Genomic DNA, 17,379 nt, shown 5'->3' on the forward strand with positions numbered 1-17,379 from the left:
AGTGATAAAATAAATAAAATGCTTTGTGCTTTGTAATATTCGTATGCTCGTTTAGTGTATATAGTTTCTAGGAAATATACAATTACCAATCATCATTGTCATTTTGGTTGTCACTGCCAGGCCTTAACGCAGAGAATAATACATCTTTAACTTTTGTTCGTGGATCTTCTGTGAGTTTAGTTGGTACGGCTCCTTCTTGTCCTAACATCCATTCCAATTCTGTGACAATAAAACAGTTTATGATGTAAACAAAAAATTAAGAGATTAATGACTATAGATTATGCATACCTGGTTCAGTTAATTTCATGCCTCTTAATTCTATGGGTCCAATAATTTGTTGCACCATATTTCCATTATGATAGATAAAAATCGTAGGAAGATTACTGTCTGGCCAATTGGGAATACAAGTAACAGAAATGCTTTTTAAGAACTTTGTTGTAGGAAACTTTCTTGCCAAGGAAGCTAAATGTTGATTAATAAGTGTGCAGAGAGGTACACTGAAAGCAATAGGAACAATAAAAAAAAAAGTTCTTTTGTTATATTCTGTTCTTATCAAATGAAGCAGTATTATACCCATGTTTATACAAATGAAGAACAACCCAAATATCTTCTCCTGCATTATTTACTTCCTGAACATAGTCTTTTCCTGATATCTCTTTTACTTCACCATATTTAGATTTATTAGCTAATTCCTTTAATTCGGCTATTCTCTTATGTCGGTACTCCAAGAGAACCTTCTCATCTTCTTCGTCCTCTAGTTCATCTAATTCATCTAATGTCTTGTTTTCCAAATCAGTTGGTGCTATGTAATGAAACCCAAAAATCAGTTGAGTCAAAATGTTAATAGATAAAAGTGAGTCACTTTCTTGGACTGATTAAAATAAATGTTTACATACCACGCCCAGTTTTCTCATTTACAGTATTCTCCGCAATGTTCAGTATTTCATCTTCTGTAACTTCCTTTTCTTTCTCAGGTATAATTCCTTTACTCCTAAGGATATCATTCCATTGTGTATCTTCATTTGGATCTTGCTGTATTAAGAAAACAAAGGTTGCTAATTTGTAGAATATTGTAAAAAATTATACAGAAAACCCATCACAGTATTATTTAAAAATTATTCAGATAGCTGTGAACTCATCTGAGATTATAATACATATTGGCAATATTTGGCATTCCTTATTGGGAGCTACAGATATTCATTCTGACATAACCTCTATTCAGAAAAATCAGTTTTTTGCTTACCATGGTGTAAAGAGTTGCTTAAATAGTTTAATTCTAAGATAAAATAGTGATTCGCAGTATGTACATTAATTAATCGTTGCACTGAGTGGCTCTAAGTGACAAAAAGTCAGTTAGAATGTCGTAGAATTGTGACCGACAGCTGATCACGTTTCACTACAATGAAATACCCTACGTTCTCTCCTACACGCATGCATTTATGGTATCATCAATGACGCATTCATACTCCATTCCATTCTATTTAAAAACCACGTCGTAAGTAGGTGGCGCCTCTCACGGTGCGCCAGAGTTGTAAAACGTAATTTTGACGTATTTCGATTTTTTATTCAATTGCATTATCATAAAAGAGGTGCAGATTGAATGAGACATTTCATGTAACTCTTTATTCCCCCCTCCAAGAGATGAGTGGCTTCAGAGTTAAATTTTATTTAGCATTTTTGCATTATATTTAACGTTATCAGTGAACCCCTTAAAAAAAAAATAATAAAATATTTGGATATGTATTTCGACAAAAGGTTGGTTCAAGAGAAATATTTATATTAAAATAAAAGATCAGAATTGAAATAAAATGGTCCATTATAGGTAGGGTCTGGTAAAATATGTAAAACAAGGTATTAAACAATGGTGCACAAAGTTTAAATTAGTTTAAATTAAATGTGTATACGAACCATCGTTTAAAAAAAAGCTCTGCTTTTATTGTGTATTTACGCTACAGTCATTGACTGTACGTCGAGTCGCTTGTAATCAGAGAAACCGGTTAATCGTGCAGCTGTGCTGGACCACGGCTATGTTTTGTGTCCCCCGCCGAATACCTAAAACCAGTTTGTACCATCACCTTGATAATATTTATAGGTAGAAGGAATGATAATTTCTGTCTATAACGGTACGTCATCGTCATTCTATCCCACACACACGATCAGATTCGTCGATGGTCGATTATTTTTATTTTATTTTTTATCTACACTTCTTTACATTTAGTCATTTACATTTACCAATGCATTAAATACGTTATCGTTATAAGCCATTATTGTTTATTTATCTGAAATGTAAATCCACTAGTTTTAATGTACAATAATTTGTGCATGATGATATGCAATGACGATAGCAATCATAGGAACTTATCATGAAAAGCAATACTTGGAAAGCATGTACCTCTTTGCTTCGTTTGCTTGGATTTTGTTAAACTTTGCATTATTATTGTGCAATTTATGTATTTAGTTTAAACGTCTTCTTTATTAGGATCCTATAGTGCCCTTGATACTAATATTGCCTAGAATCACAAATTAACTACCACGATGTCAACTACAATCAGAATCATCTGGTCAGTATAGCAATAAATAAAACAATTGTTTAAGAGTATCTAACAGTGATAACAACTATCTATTCGATAGTAGAAATTCCGCCCTTCAATTTGAGTGTTGGTCGAACTGAATCCGACGACTCCACGCTGAGCTACGCCAGTACAAAGTTTCCTATTTAATAGACAATTATAAATGAATGAATGAGTGAATCCTGTAACCTACATAAATTCTTGGAAATGCGTACTACGAAATTCCAAGAAGTAGTAGTAAACATTGTAGTATTTCCTGAAAGGAAAATTCCTTAATGTGCTTTAGAAAAGATACAAATGTATCTATTTTTCCTTTAGAACGATTTGGGTGAAACTTGGTATACAGAGGTTTTCGGGGTCGTTGATTTTAAATCTGAACTCGGAATTTAGAAATCCAAAATAGCGGACCATAATACGAAAAGTAACTGGATTTCGATGAAAGCAATAAAAAGTTCCACTTAAAAAATTGATACATTTGTTCTTACGTAAGAGAAAGATACTTTTAATCGATAGATTAGATTAGTATCATTCCTATTTTTGAAGATTGTTTAGAAAATTGATTGATATCACTTGATTGAAACTATCTGGCGTCTGCAATTATTTATCATTTCTGTAAAGTGCCATTTATAGTTTCGTTTCAATCTAACTACCTTATCGGATTAATTTAATACATTGCCTTCGATCTACTCGGAGAGGATAGATTCGCAAATTCTACGTTATCGCAAAAAGGATTGAAAAGAATTTTCAGTTCATCGATAACGAAATTCATTTATCGTATTTATCAAGCTCGTGAACAAAAAATCTGATTCTGATGCGAAGTGTGGCAGGAAATGAAAATTGGAGATCATGCGAGGGAAGGGATCCTCGGTAGACGAACGGAGAGTTTGTAGAAATAATCTAAAACATTTCGAGGAAAATTGGCACAATGGGAATAGCAGCAGAGTAATACTGACCAAAGCTTCCTTTGCGTGAGCGTATATTGCACGCACCGTCTGCCGTTATTGTTTTCTATTGTTGTGTTCCTTTTTTCGAAAGCATTGTTTGGTGAAGCGCTGGCGCTTCCGGTTGCGTGCTAGATTGGAACTTAACCCTGTATTTAGACGTGTGCAACTCGATTCAGAGGAATTTCTGCCATTTATACACGGTTACGTGTTGCGCTAGGGTCAAAGGAATTCTAATTACGAACAAAGCATCTACCATAGTAGTGTTTCGTTTCATAGGTATTCAAATATTTACGCGGAAATGAATGGGAAATATCTTGGACACTTTTTTTCGCAAAAAATTCATCCAAGCAGAGTTTAACATATTTATTATCTGTCCTGTTTTTTAGGCTCTCTTCAATTCATGAAAATTAAATTAACCTCCGAAATTTTAATCAATTTTCTACCGCACATATTTCTATACATAAATTCACGTTTTTATACATTATCTTTTATGCCGTTTCGCATTGGTTTTTTAAATACATTTTGTGCATTATTTCTGAAGAGGACCAGAATGAAATTGTTGGAACGTTAATACCTTGAACGCCTTCGATTCCTTTTTTTAAAGGAATAGTTATAAAAGAAAAGTTGAAGAGTTCATTCTATTGTGTTTGACGTTCTTTATAGTTCTTTATAGTCTTCTTATAGTTCACAATTCTTATAGTTTACAATTTCTTCTTATTGAATTCTGTCGTGTTACTTTTTGCAGCTCCCTTCCGGAACATTGTACCTGCAAGTGCATAAATATCCTGGCTCCATTGTCTGGTTTTAGTTCACCCTTCGATTTACCACAATCTCGTGGTCAGCTCTTTCGTCGAGCTGATATGTCGCTGTGGTTAGGTATCGATGGTTCTCTGACCTTCTTTCCTCAAATTACGGAGCGAAGATCGAGCTTGCCAATTCGCGCGTCCGGAGTGTGGCGAAAATGGCAAACAGTTGCTGCAAGTCAAATTTATTGTTAGACCTAATAGCCAAATTATATGTCTTCTGTTAATTAAAGGTATCGAAGGTGTTGGCCAAAATTAAATTGGATCTCTTGCTCCATACTATATGTTTGTAACAGTATGCAACGAGAAACCAGAAACGACAGAATCATAGCTCTGTTTAAAAGAAAATGGTAAAAGGGCACTAGAAATATTCAAGGGGACCTAATTTGTCATTTTCAATCATTCTTGGCATTGTGAGCATCTAGGTATTTCTCAAACTTAAATTAAATCTTCTGTGTTTATGTATTATTTACTTGTAATGCAAAAGGAGACGATTTAACAAATTTGTAGCTATAGTGAAGGGAAAATGGTAACACTTGCTCCAAGTCGAATCTATGAGAATAATGTTTGTCATATTTACTCACTCTTGGCATCGTGGGAACGTAGGTGTTACTCAAACTTAAATTAGACCTCCGTTTATGTCCCATTTACCTGTAATTTAAACAAAAAAATCAATCCATTCCTACCTGTTTATAAATGAAAAATGGCAACACTTACTTCGAAGTAATCACGCGTTATTAGTAACATTTACTCTTGGCATCGTTGGAATGTAATCATAGATTGAAAATAATAGCTGTTCCTGAGATTCACCAGCAGAACTAATTGCACTAAATAACAATTTAATCGGCTTGTTCGAGAATTACAAACGCGACATAAATCCGTTCAGCCGCGTCCTAGGTGCTTAAAATTTAATGATGTTATAATTAATCAAAGAGTACACGCATTGATGATGAAATTTGCATTTCCAGTAGGGCCAGAACTGCTACCGTTTCCCAGGCGATACGCGGCAGTCCTTGATAGGGGGTTTTCATCAATTAACGCTGATGCGCGAAATAAATTTTCGCTGTTTGATATTAACACGGGAGCCGTTGTAACCAGTACACGCGGAACATAGCTCTCGGCGACGTTCGACGATAACAGCTGATATATTTACAGTCCCCAGATTACGTAGGTTCAGGTAGTAGACTGACGCGCGTAGGTTGCGTTGCTGGTGTGAACACAGGATGTTCTTGCATTTAGAAATTACGGTGTGTATCACGCACGTATACCCGTTCGTAAACTCGCATATCCTGAGTCCGTTCTCTTTTTTTCCCAATCTCCGTAACGATCTTCGCATAACTCTCGCAGAAACGGGCGCTAACGATTGCAAAGAAGCTCCCTTCCGTTAAAAAAAAAAAAAAAAATTGTTCGTATCCTCAGATGTCGTGGCAACTAACATTTTCGAAGTTTCTCAGGTCTCGTATTCGTTTGGAAAAGTGCAGGTAGCGTGCAGCGTATGTCTATTCAAAATTATTCTAGATTCTTATCGCATATCGAGCAAATTTTACTTTGAAATTGAACGCCACTTTTCGAGTTGGTTATTTTCTTTCTATGTCCGGACTGGAATATTCCCTGAGTTTGGTTGACAAAACTAATCATGTCTAACGTTATTACGATTCTTTATTAAAAGAATTTGTTTTAAGTTCCTAATGAATGATATTACAATATTATAGAGGATTTGGAAATCTACTGCGATAAATTGCTCATCGCGACTAGGAAGTGCCAGCTCGTAACGAACTAACTACTGAAAAGTAAATTCTCGATGTTATATTATCTCGTCAGAAGGACGTATTAGACGTTTCCCTGTTTGCTCGTTTGGCCGAGGAAATTTGCATAGTCGCGCGTATGGCATGACAATGCGTCAAAAAAGAGGGAACGAGGGATAAAACGACCTTGCAGGCACTCACGTACGCGTGATAGGACCCTGAGGAAAGGCGTGAACGAAGGGAACCCAGAGTGAAGAGGAAACGAACGAGGCTCCGAGCTATACAATTCAAACTGACCGAATGTGATCGAGCCTGTGTGTACGTCCATTTCGCTTAGAACGTAGCCTACCGGAAATTTGCAGTTATCTGGGTTCCTTCCAGGTTCGAGCCACTCCGGGGGATGCCTTCATTCTCGTGATCGTTAATTGCCCCCCGGGTGAAAATGTAATTTTCAATCCGGCGTCGATTGGCGATAAAGTGGATTTTAATTGCGCGACGTCTCCGTTCGATGTAAGAGAGTGCTCAAAGTAAACGACGCCGCCTTGTGCGCGTATAAACGGCTTTCTGTCATATTTCGTAGCTTCCTCTCGTTTCGTAATCCTTAATTGCCAATTACGCGTAAACTCTACGCGCCTCGGTCGCGGAACCATAATTTGATCGACTGATTCCGTGGATGACGTAGGAGAATTTGCGTACCATATTGGTTCGCGATCAGTTTCATTTATAGGAAAGGGAGAGAGAATTTTAATTTTTATTATGTTTATCAGGAATTTATTGGAGGATAAACGGGATGTTTCAAGTGATATAAATATGGTTCGTTTATATGGTCCAGTGCTATCGAACGGTATCGATTAACTTTTTGTTGAAGAAAACGAATGTGATTAGAGGTTCTAGTTTTCAACACGTTCGAATGATACAGTATGAAGAACTGGATATCGAAGTAGGACACTCGCACCTGTTCGATAGTGTAGCTGTCGACCAGAATGCAAAATGTTAATTAAATGTTAACTACTTTTAGACTTAGTACGAAACTTGTATTTTCTAGTAAGTTCACTTGTAAATTCTCATAGATTTAAATCCATTATAATCTTCGATCTTCTGCCTTCGATAGAATGCACTTTTTGTTGTCATTTTATAGTGTTTAAATTAATATCAGATACAATAGAAAAGGGATTCCTTCAAATGATTTCAGAATTCATTGTTTCTTCTGCAATTTAAAAATCCTTTACAACTCCAAGTGTATGGAAATCATGAATTGCTATGCAACATCAAAGTACTAAACTCATGTTTTCTCCTACAGGCACGAAAACCTTTTAAGAGTGCCGCTTCCTTTCTCTGCATCTTAAGATCCTTTAGAAATTCCGTTTTCCTCTCAATACGCTCTCTTTGAATCAATCGACCATGCATTGTGTCGAACGGAACCTTTTGCGTTTCCTACCAGATGTGTCTAATACACCTCAATTCCAGAATTCATGATAATATGAACATAATATTTATTAACTAGTCATTTTTAGTAGTCGAAGGACGATGGAACTTAAGTCTTAAAAATAAAATTAAAATAATCAGTATCTAAAAATGTATCATATTTCAGAAACAATTTTTCTTCTTGCCTGTTGAATACATATTAATTAATACAAGGGAATCGCTAGGATAATGAACCTTTCAGAGATGACGAGCAAATTATGAGAGATTAATCCTCATTCTTTTGTAATCCAGAGTTACAACATAAGTATAGAACCGTCAAAAAATTAGGATTCGAAACAGTACGAGGTTAAAGAAAATTGCAAGGTTAGACGACGAAAGAAGAAAGGACACGTGAGAACGAAATTTTTCTTCAATTGTGTTGCAATTATTCAAACAAGAGATGAGAACCAACAATTCGAATTACCGATGTGTGTTAAAAACAAGTGGCTCGAGTGGAATATAGTAAATATCCACCAGGACAAACAGCATTGTAATGTATGTCACGTGGTCTAGACCGCGATGTGGAAACACAGCGATGTTTACACAGGTAGATAATGAGGCTAATTATCACAGCGTCGAATTTTTCGTCGCGTTTCGTTCTTAGTGGTTTTAGTTTTTCGATAAGATACTTGCAACACGTATGTTTGACGCTTCTGTTTTTTTTTTTTTTTTTTTTTTTTAAATTGATAGGTAGTACTAATAATTTGACGTTCGATGTTTCTAGAAAAATACGTTTACCATACTTGCATTTTATGTTAAGAATATCTATTTTGTCATATTACTTCCTGCTTGATAGCTTCCTGTTATTTTATTCTTAAATATAATTTCATTTTATAGTTCAGATTTTAATTACGAATAATTGAACGCATAAAATTAAAATATTTCGCTCATCTCTGACAAGAGGCTCCAAAAGCCAGTTAACATCAGCGTCCTTCGAAAGGCAGAAAAGAAAAGAGCCACTTTCTAATTGAATTGATTAAACAATTTAGACAAACTTTGTCCCACTACTCTGAAACACAATTCAGTTCCGCATTTCAAATCCCAATTATCATTGAACAAGTAAAATTTAAGTATGTCGTCCATTTCTGATGCGACAAGGCCCAGAACTCAAATAACAGCAACGTCCTTCAAAAGTAAAATAAAAAAACCTACTAATTCCTAGTCGAAAGCGCCCGCACATTGCGCGCGTTATCAGCAAACTTTCCAGTGCGCTCCCGAACAGCGCGTCGCGTTTCGCGGGACGATAACAGTGCCAGGGTACCTGAGAATCCCGCAGCCAATGAAAGAGCCAGGTCGGCGTCGACCATCTTGCGCGGCTCTGCTTTCGAGTTCGGAGTCGCGTGGCGGCGACGGTTCGGCTTGCAGTGTACTCCGACTGCCGAGCCGTGACTGACTGGGTCGTGTGTCCCGTGGCACTCGACAGGTTTACCATTGTGACCGTTCCCGATGCCTCTTCTTTTTATCACTGAAAAACATCGACGAATAATTAAACGAGTAAACTCTATAGGAACAGCGATTCGATCCCGTTTGATGCGACTCGTAGTCGCACCTGTCGATAGTGTCATCGTTGATCTTTAATTCAAACTGCCGCGCGTGTTTACGTTCCGCTGAAAGGAAACGAGAATGACGGGACGAAAGCGTTTCCTCGTTCCGTGCTGGTTCGAAATTAGGCTCGGTGGAAGTTAGGTCGTTGGGATACTGGCGACGTTGAAAACAAAGTGCGAAGGAGTTGAGATTCGCTCGAAAGTATTTGACACTGAATGCGAAGCGACTGGATTCCCCGTGTGTCTTTTGCGCGGGGTGTCGTATGATTTTCCGTAGACGAGTTCGAAGTTTATCGACAGTGGACCCGTGAGTTCGAGAGGAGGGTCGAAGAGTGGCGTCAAACGTCGTTGGATGAACGCTGTGTGTGTGACCTAAAGGTAAGTGACGCTTGATTGGAATCATTTTATTTAACAGTAAAACTGTAAAGACGGATGTCTATTATAACTATGTCTTTGTAATTGGAGGGGTAAAACTACCCTCAAAAGTTTCACCCTCTATCTTAGGAACTCTTGTACATCTAAGAAAGTTTTTTGAACAAAAGAGTTACAACATTGCGTAGAGATACTCGAACTTTATGACGTTCGGTAGCCTTGGGTTATTTTTTACTATCGCAAGTGTATGTACGTCGCATTCGGAAGACAGTGTTAATAGATGGCACAACAAAATAGTTTGTGTCAGACACGTATTTTAAAATTATATTTATCCTCGGTATTCGTTCTGGTACTCTTCGGAAACAATGCATAGGAGGAAAACTCTATGATATGTTTTTACACGAAGCAATAACTTAAATTTTATATGAAAAACTTCTATAGAACTCTGAAAAGGTAGTCGTAGGCTAAAATGGTCCCTAATAATTGCCTGAATTGGCCACGTACGAAACCATTAAAATCCTTGTCTAATTGACGCGTGCATTTAACTGATGAACACCAAACCACGCGTGAAGGGTTACATCACGGTTTGCAAATTACACGAGTACTCCGTGTTGACAAACGACCTTCGTTACGCTGCGTGGCACTGACATCTTTGCAATAAAGAAAGCGTGTCGCACAAACGGCGGGCAATTGCGTCTAGTATTCGGTGCAGGAGGACGATCTTATTCGATTTAACCTTGCACTTTCGCCAAGGTGTTTTGGATCGCTCGTTCATCGCCTCTCTTCTATTTGTTCGAGCTTGTAATTCCGTTTTTGCCACTTTCCCGCTGACACGCCGCTGTCGCCGTCGAAACGCTATCAATATCGCCATTTATCGACCATGGTGATACGTTCCTGAATATTATTCGTCCGTTCGAAATGATTTTTTACGGTTAAAGATATTCGATACCTGGTATATATACATAATTTCATAAAAATATTCATATGTTACATTGAACTGTAGTTTTCAAGAAATAATTATTATATAATTTCATTTAACGTTGAACATTCGCGTACAGGATCAAACTCCAACTGATTTCGTGAAGTATAAAGTATAAGTATAAACACGATTTAGTCTGAAGTGACCTGCAGTGATACACGAATGAATTCTAGTTTAATTTCCTCCGAACGTTATCGTGACTTTTTAGGTCTGTGAAGTTACAAAAATTCGATTAAATTCTTCGTTGAATCATTTATCTTGAGTAAATACAAGCACACACGCTGGAAAATGTACAAAGATAGAAGGTGATTAATAATACAAATCCTTTTATCATAAGTGGATATCTCGAGTAAAAGTCACCTCCCATTTAAATGTTATCAAATAATACCATTTTTGGAGGATTCGATTATTTTTAGATTAGCATGCATGCTATATGAAACAGTAAACGAACGTAAATTTGTGCTTCTATTTTTGTACGAGCATTACGATACTGTATCGCGACGGGAAAAATGCTTTCGGAAAATGGAAATGGCCAGCAATCGAGTTCTGAGGCGTCCATGTTTTTAATTTTTTACTCCATTGTTAAACGGCGAATTTCGTCAGCAAGCGATCCACGGGGCCCACACGTTATTGTCTCTTCCCGAGAACAATGAACCATTTACCATGTTCGACTATGCATTTTTTTCTGTCGCGTGCGCATACGAAATATGAATGGCGAAAAAGTTCTAAAAACCTTTACAAGTCTATCTGCATACAGTGCATCTGTTTACACACGTTTCGACCAAACCACGACTATGTGAATCATATCGATAATAATACACATAAGTTATCCTTAGCTAAACAAGCGTTTGTCGTGATAATCGTCGGACAGATAGCGGGTGTATGCGAAAAATTTGCTTTTTTCAAATTGGGAAACGATCGAGAAGTTTCAGCAGATAAGAAATGCAGATATTGTGACAAGATTGACATTCATATTCGCGTTCTTCGAAAACGATCTGAAGAAAAGTATTAAAAGCTCAGCAAAATCGGAATATTATTGTTCAGTTTCTATTTCAATTAACTCTTCTAATAAATACCAATAAATAATAAGTACAGGTCCTGTGAAAACCAGGTCGAGGTTTAAACATAATTTCAGTTAAATAAAAACAGTATCGTGTAAATTCGTGGTAGGTAGAAATTCCACATATTTGAAATTTATTTGCGAGCAAACTTCTGAATAAATGGACAGCGAAAAGATAATCGTATCGGTTCTTCGGATTATTTTGTAATCATTCAATTGTTTTGAAGAAACGATTTACGCGAAAACGGAGATCGATAAAGTCATATTGCGAAACGTGAATAATATCCTCTTTCACGTTCCACGCGTACGTCGCAGTTAGGCAAACCGGAAGAAGTTTTAAAGTTTAGTGTTCGAGGTCTTTCGCGCGTATATAGTGTAGCACGTGAAACCGCGATACAATCAAAAAAGAGCATGTTCCCCGAGGGAAATTGTTTTTAAATAATCTTGTTCGAAAAGTACGTGCTGTATGCTTGCATAGTTCACTGTGCCTCGATAAATTATCTTCCACTGAGTCATTATTTGTAACATTGTTGAAAATAATACTGCATGGTTTTGTAACTTATTTATTTAAGAGTCTAATCACTCGAATTCTTTGATCCCTGGTGAATAATTAAAAGCTTTATACACAAAATTATAAAATTCTAAAGTGTAAAAATTATAAAACTTAATATATAAAGTGAAATTAAGTTTCAAATTCACCAAATACAATCATCTCTAAACAAAGTTTTTCTATTCCTCGCTTTTTATTTAAGTAAAATTTTGTCCTATCTCTGTTCTTTGATCCCATCCTTACACCAGTTTCAATTTCGTCGGTTCGTCGACTCACTATCGTTCTGCTTCATGCGAGGCTCGCTCCTTCGCTCGTGTTTCTTCATCTTTGCACGACACAGCCCTGAATATTTATGCACCCGGTGCATCTTCGTCTTTTTTAAGACCCCCAGGCAGTAGTTTTATCTTCTTCATTACCTCGTCACACTTTGGTCTTATTCGTCCGCGACGGACTTTCGCGGTCGCTTCTCTCTTCATCTTCAGCCTTTCATTTGCTCAACGTTTCAGCCCTGGCTTCTCCGTTGCTATTTTGCACGGCATTCTCTTCCATCGCCCGCCCTTTCTCTTCGTGCTCGTGAATATTCATCCCGGATTCTTCGTTTTCTCAATTTTTCCCGTCCACCCTTTGATACATCCTCCGCGTTGCGCGGAGCATCTGTTTTCCAATAAAAAGACAAATTTCCAAGCCTTAAATCAAGCGTCTATTCTGACGCTTCGATACACTAATTCGGGATCGTCTTCATGGAAATATTGATTCTGGATAGACAAACAATTAAAGGAAACATGGGTAAATCGTTTTTTCTGAAAAAAAAAAATGTTGTTGAGTTACAGCTGACAACTAAAGGCATCTAATAATATCGAGGCATGTGTATAGTGCAAAGTATAAAATACCAAACAAAGGTACCTTCACTTCTGTAAACATTTGAGTGAATTACTTCTACTAATTTAAATCTGAGAATATTCGAATCCAACAAAATAAACCCAGTGATGACTAATACAAAGTAATTAATCTTCTATTCCCTATTTCGCACGTCTTTAATTTGTCGTTTTTATCGATTTTAAATATTTATCGGTCAATTAGTCATCCCGTAACAAGCTTCATTCGAGCCAGTGGGTCCAAAGAAAGCAGATCGTTGCGAATAAATATCAACGCCAATGGAATCGTTGCCCAAATAAAAGATAACGCGTAACTTAGCATCAGTCATTTGGATTAGCCGATCGTTTCTGGCGATCGGTACCAGAATGGATTCCTTCGTTCTTCCGCTACGAGAATTTAATTATCGAATACAACCACGATGGGCGATTGGTCGTAATTTCCTCGAGAATATTTTTATCCTGATTAGGAAACGCCCGTATTGCCTCCGGATAGTAGGATGTTCTGCATGATAGCCAGCGTTGAAATACGCAAATTAAACGGCTCGCACGTACCGGGTGATCGCAAATTCGCAGTTTATTATTTTGATCAAGGCAAACAGAGAAGTGTTGCTCGATGCGGGATCAATAATTTGTCATTTTTTATTTGTGGGACGTTTCTGTTGTGGTTTTTAATTCATACATTCGAGTCTTGAAGAAATGTGCTGTGGGTTGTTTTATTATTTTCAGGAGTAACTCGTATTCATTTATTTTTAATACTTGCGATTGAATTAATTATGATGTGGCATATTTATAAAAGGCATAAAACTATCATAGAAAGGACTGTTATTTTTTATATTCATAATTGAACTTCTCAATGACATGGCATAGTGATAAAATTTATAAAGCTGACATTTTCCATAATTTTGTATAAAAAGAGTTGTAACGACTTTTCATTTGATAGTATTAGGGAGCCAGAAAGTAACGACGTTTCTTTTACAATAAATTCAAACAAATACATTCTTAATAAGTTTCTATTTTTATACTTGTTGCTATCTAGTGTGCTAATTTTCAATGCCAGATCGAGAAAAATCAATGAATTCTAATACAAACTGAACACAAAATGATATGACATAACTTTCTATTCTCATCCAAAGTACAGTGCTGCACTGTTACATTCGTTGCCCTGTTTGATTAGGAGAAAAAAAAACGTTGATACGAAGATATAATCCTACCTCTGCACTCCTGTTTGAAGATAAAATTATCACCGTAAGTAAATTGCGAGCGTAGTGAAATTTCTGTGTCGTGAACGCTGCGGGAGGCGGAAAGGGTTAGGTCCCTGGTCTACGACCCGGCCGTGTTTAAATAGTCTAGGTAACTATACAGGCCGTGTTTCACCTTCCAAACACGGCTCTGACTCAACGCCGAGATTGTTTTTGGGCAAAGAATTCGTGCGGAGTCTCGAGTCGACTTTGTCGAGACGCCGTGGTCCCTGCGCCTCGGTTGCGAGACGCCCACCCACGCATCGCCTCGGGCTCTCGGTACATACAGGGTGTCAAGAAAGTGCATCGATCGGGTAGCGCACGGCACGAGGAGGGCGGGAGGGGTTGGTCTACGTGGGCTAGGTCCGGGGTGATTTTAATACGCGATATTATTCAGTCGCTTCGAGCGTCCACGCTTGTACTTTCCTCGATTCCATTCATGCTTCCCTCCGTGCTGCTGAATAGACGACTGGTTTTAATTGGCGCACCGTATAATCTCCGCTTGTTCCATCAAAAATTAACCAGCGAGTTTGTGCGTGCCGCAACGTAGCATTTGGGTCGCGTCGATCGCTATCTTTGGTCGCCTATGTAGATCATGGAAGGTCTTTTTCATTTTTCTATTGGAAAGCTTCGGCTTTCCTCTTCATCATCTGCGAAAGTAAATGTATCGAGTTGAAATTAACATTAGATATACGCAGCACAGGTATTTTGATCCATTTGATAAGGATACGTATATTCAAATTTTTCTTCTACTCGACTCTGGTAAATCGATTTCATTCCAAAGCGTCATTTCAATAAACTTAGTGTTGAATAAATTAAACACAGTCGGTGTATGAAGTATTCGTACCGCAAGCAATTTAAAATAAAATTAGTAAGAAAAGAAATAAAAGGTTAACATTAAAAGTAATAAACATTGATTTACGCAAAATTTACTCTAAAAATATGTAGGAATGTTGGTTAATTATTCCTTCCTCTGAAATTTCTTAATAAATTAAATATATGGAGTTTTGCAGCACCGACTGCATCAAGGCCAGAATAATTATCTCAAATTTGACAAATTCTTACAAAGCACTATACCAGCTGGGATTTAGTTCGATAAAAAAATTATCTCAGTTCACTCGCCGAGAGAACGAAAAGGTTAACAATGGTAGAAAAAGTCTCCACGCTGCGAGGGGCACGCACTCACCCAGGGATAAACGCACAATGGGAGTAACTTTAACGTTGGGGACAATGTTATATTTTCCATCGTGTAACTTTTCGACTTTCTCGCGGTGTGAAAAAGTTCGACAAAGATCCAAGTGTTCCAATCCCCTCGAGGCTCCTTTGCGATTATAATCGACGCAGAGGCGATGCTTTTTCCGTCGAAGGCCATGAATGAAGTTTCTATGCGTATGCGTTTCACTAACTTACTCGTTTCATTCACACGTCGGCATAATGTGTTTAACTTGCATACGCGTCGCATCGATATGCCATTCGTTTTTCAGGCGTCGTGCGTGTTGCGCGTTTCCCATGCTTTTTGTGGGGATGAAACGCGTCCATATAAATGCTATTTTATGGAACACGACGTTTTTAGCAAACAGTATCCAGGCAACACTCGAACTATTTCTTATCAAATTAAATATTGTACATTATTTAACTTGCCCTGAATTGTTTTAAATTGTTTCGAATTGTTTCTTGTAGAAGAATATTGAGAAAATCGTGAGGTATTAATAAGTATAACATTCTACTGTATCTAAATCAGGATGAAACCTCTGTAGACGTAACTACACGGTATAATCTTCACAAATTAATGATTTATTCTCTTATTGCTCATCAGACGTAGACGCTACATAGACATAATTGTTGCTTTAGACGTAATTACTGTTCTAATGCATTTTACATGGAAGACAATGCCAACATAACTCGGATAACCTGGCACTCAATTCAGTTTGTCTCTCAGACGATTTCTTTGTGGAATATGTTGTTTTATCTACACAATATGTAGACCATAAATTGGCGATGCATTCTCTTGTATCGTAATTTAATCCACCCCTTATTTTCACGCTAGCGAGGCTAAACATGGACGCCTTGATGCATTCGCATCGTAAGACAATATTTTCTCAAGTGTGAATGCCTAACCTCGCGAAATTAGCGATAGATGTCACGAAATTGCTTGTCATGAACTCGTAAATACGAAAATAGATCGTGCAGATGGATCTCCTTCGGTGAAATCGAGGAGAAAATTACTTTCGATTCAATTTTTGCTATATCAACTTTTGATAGATTTGCTTTTTCAACTATAATTTTTCTCCATCTCTAAGTAGAAATTTCCATCGTAAAATTAATGTTTGAAAACTCATCAGCGAATCACTGGCACCTCTGTGTTTCTTGTCTTTGCGATTTTGAGATCGCTTCGCGGAAAATTAAAAATCGCTGCCGCGAGGCTCGATTGTCCCTTCGTCGCCTCGCGTATGATTCGTACTTCTCGACAAAGACGAGACCAAGATTGACGAATCGTGAAATGCACTCTTTGAGTCCTCGACCTGTCGAAAACGTCGCGGCTCGGATTGCGACGAGGACGACGTATTATACAGATTGAGAGTGGGAATGCACACCTACGAAGATAACAAAAATCCATTTTTTCTTCTTTCGCATCCCCCAGATTGACTTTTCGCCCTATACAAATTTCAGCTCGATTGTACGCGAGTGCAAAGATTGCGAAAGATATTTTCTCATTGTTTTAAATTTAATTTTCACGATTAAGATACAAATTTATTTATCTCGGCTCGTCTTTGACTCTTCTAGATGTATACGCACCTTTATTACTCATCCATTGCACGAAGAATCATAAATCGTGTTCGTCTTGCGGAACATTGCTGGCTTTCTGAATTGAATCGCGAAATGCCCACGGTATGCTAAAATCCCGCCACGGAGAAGTATGTACGTACGAACCATTCAGTGGGAGCTAGCATAAAGGAATGAATAGTCCGTGTGTACACTGGGAGTCGAAGAGCCATGTAGCGTCTTTGTTGGTGTACTCAAATCTTGAGAAACGAACCAGTAGTTCTTTACAAAAATGATTTGAACAAGTCAGACCACGTTCACAGACGGAGGTTTCACGTGTGTGTAAATTACAAAATCCTGAGGCGTTTTTAAACCTTTATTTTCAAACCCAGTGGGTCTCTGAAGTCCCATGACCATTATCAACGTGTGCCAATCATTAAAAGCGGTAGTATTGGTTAAAAGAAGTATTACA

At 37.5% G+C, this 17,379-nt stretch overlaps 2 protein-coding genes and 1 long non-coding RNA gene across 4 annotated transcripts in view; 1 reads left to right on the forward strand and 2 right to left on the reverse strand.

The window, feature by feature from the left end:
• Positions 1-7: 7 nt before the first annotated feature.
• LOC128889236 (viral IAP-associated factor homolog) lies at positions 8-1,433 on the reverse strand. The gene is made up of 5 exons (XM_054146690.1): positions 1,244-1,433; positions 897-1,032; positions 574-802; positions 289-497; positions 8-219 (listed from the first exon to the last, which is right to left on the reverse strand). The coding sequence occupies exons 1-5, from the start codon at positions 1,244-1,246 to the stop codon at positions 83-85; spliced, it is 714 nt and encodes a 237-aa protein (XP_054002665.1). The 5' UTR covers positions 1,247-1,433; the 3' UTR covers positions 8-82.
• A 2,464-nt stretch (positions 1,434-3,897) lies between these two features.
• Positions 3,898-5,979, reverse strand: LOC128889254 (uncharacterized). Its single transcript, XR_008460399.1, has 3 exons — positions 5,035-5,979; positions 4,902-4,968; positions 3,898-4,489 (listed from the first exon to the last, which is right to left on the reverse strand). It is a non-coding gene; the product is annotated as an uncharacterized LOC128889254 (long non-coding RNA).
• A 2,358-nt stretch (positions 5,980-8,337) lies between these two features.
• Positions 8,338-17,379, forward strand: part of LOC128889197 (protein split ends) — a 101,529-nt gene continuing 92,487 nt past the window's right edge. For both annotated transcript variants that reach the window (XM_054146608.1, XM_054146609.1), the window contains exon 1: positions 8,338-9,448. The gene's annotated coding sequence lies outside the window, so the exon portion shown is untranslated. The remainder of the gene's footprint in view (positions 9,449-17,379) is intronic.

The sequence above is a fragment of the Hylaeus anthracinus genome, unplaced genomic scaffold, assembly GCF_026225885.1.
Source record: "Hylaeus anthracinus isolate JK02 unplaced genomic scaffold, UHH_iyHylAnth1.0_haploid 11997, whole genome shotgun sequence".
Taxonomy (NCBI): domain Eukaryota; kingdom Metazoa; phylum Arthropoda; class Insecta; order Hymenoptera; family Colletidae; genus Hylaeus; species Hylaeus anthracinus.

Coding starts and splice junctions, on each gene's coding strand:
- LOC128889236 (XM_054146690.1), bottom strand. Junction 803..896: donor AAATGAGAAAACTGGGCGTG/GTATGTAAACAT, acceptor TTCATTACATAG/CACCAACTGATTTGGAAAAC. Junction 220..288: donor CATGAAATTAACTGAACCAG/GTATGCATAATC, acceptor TTATTGTCACAG/AATTGGAATGGATGTTAGGA.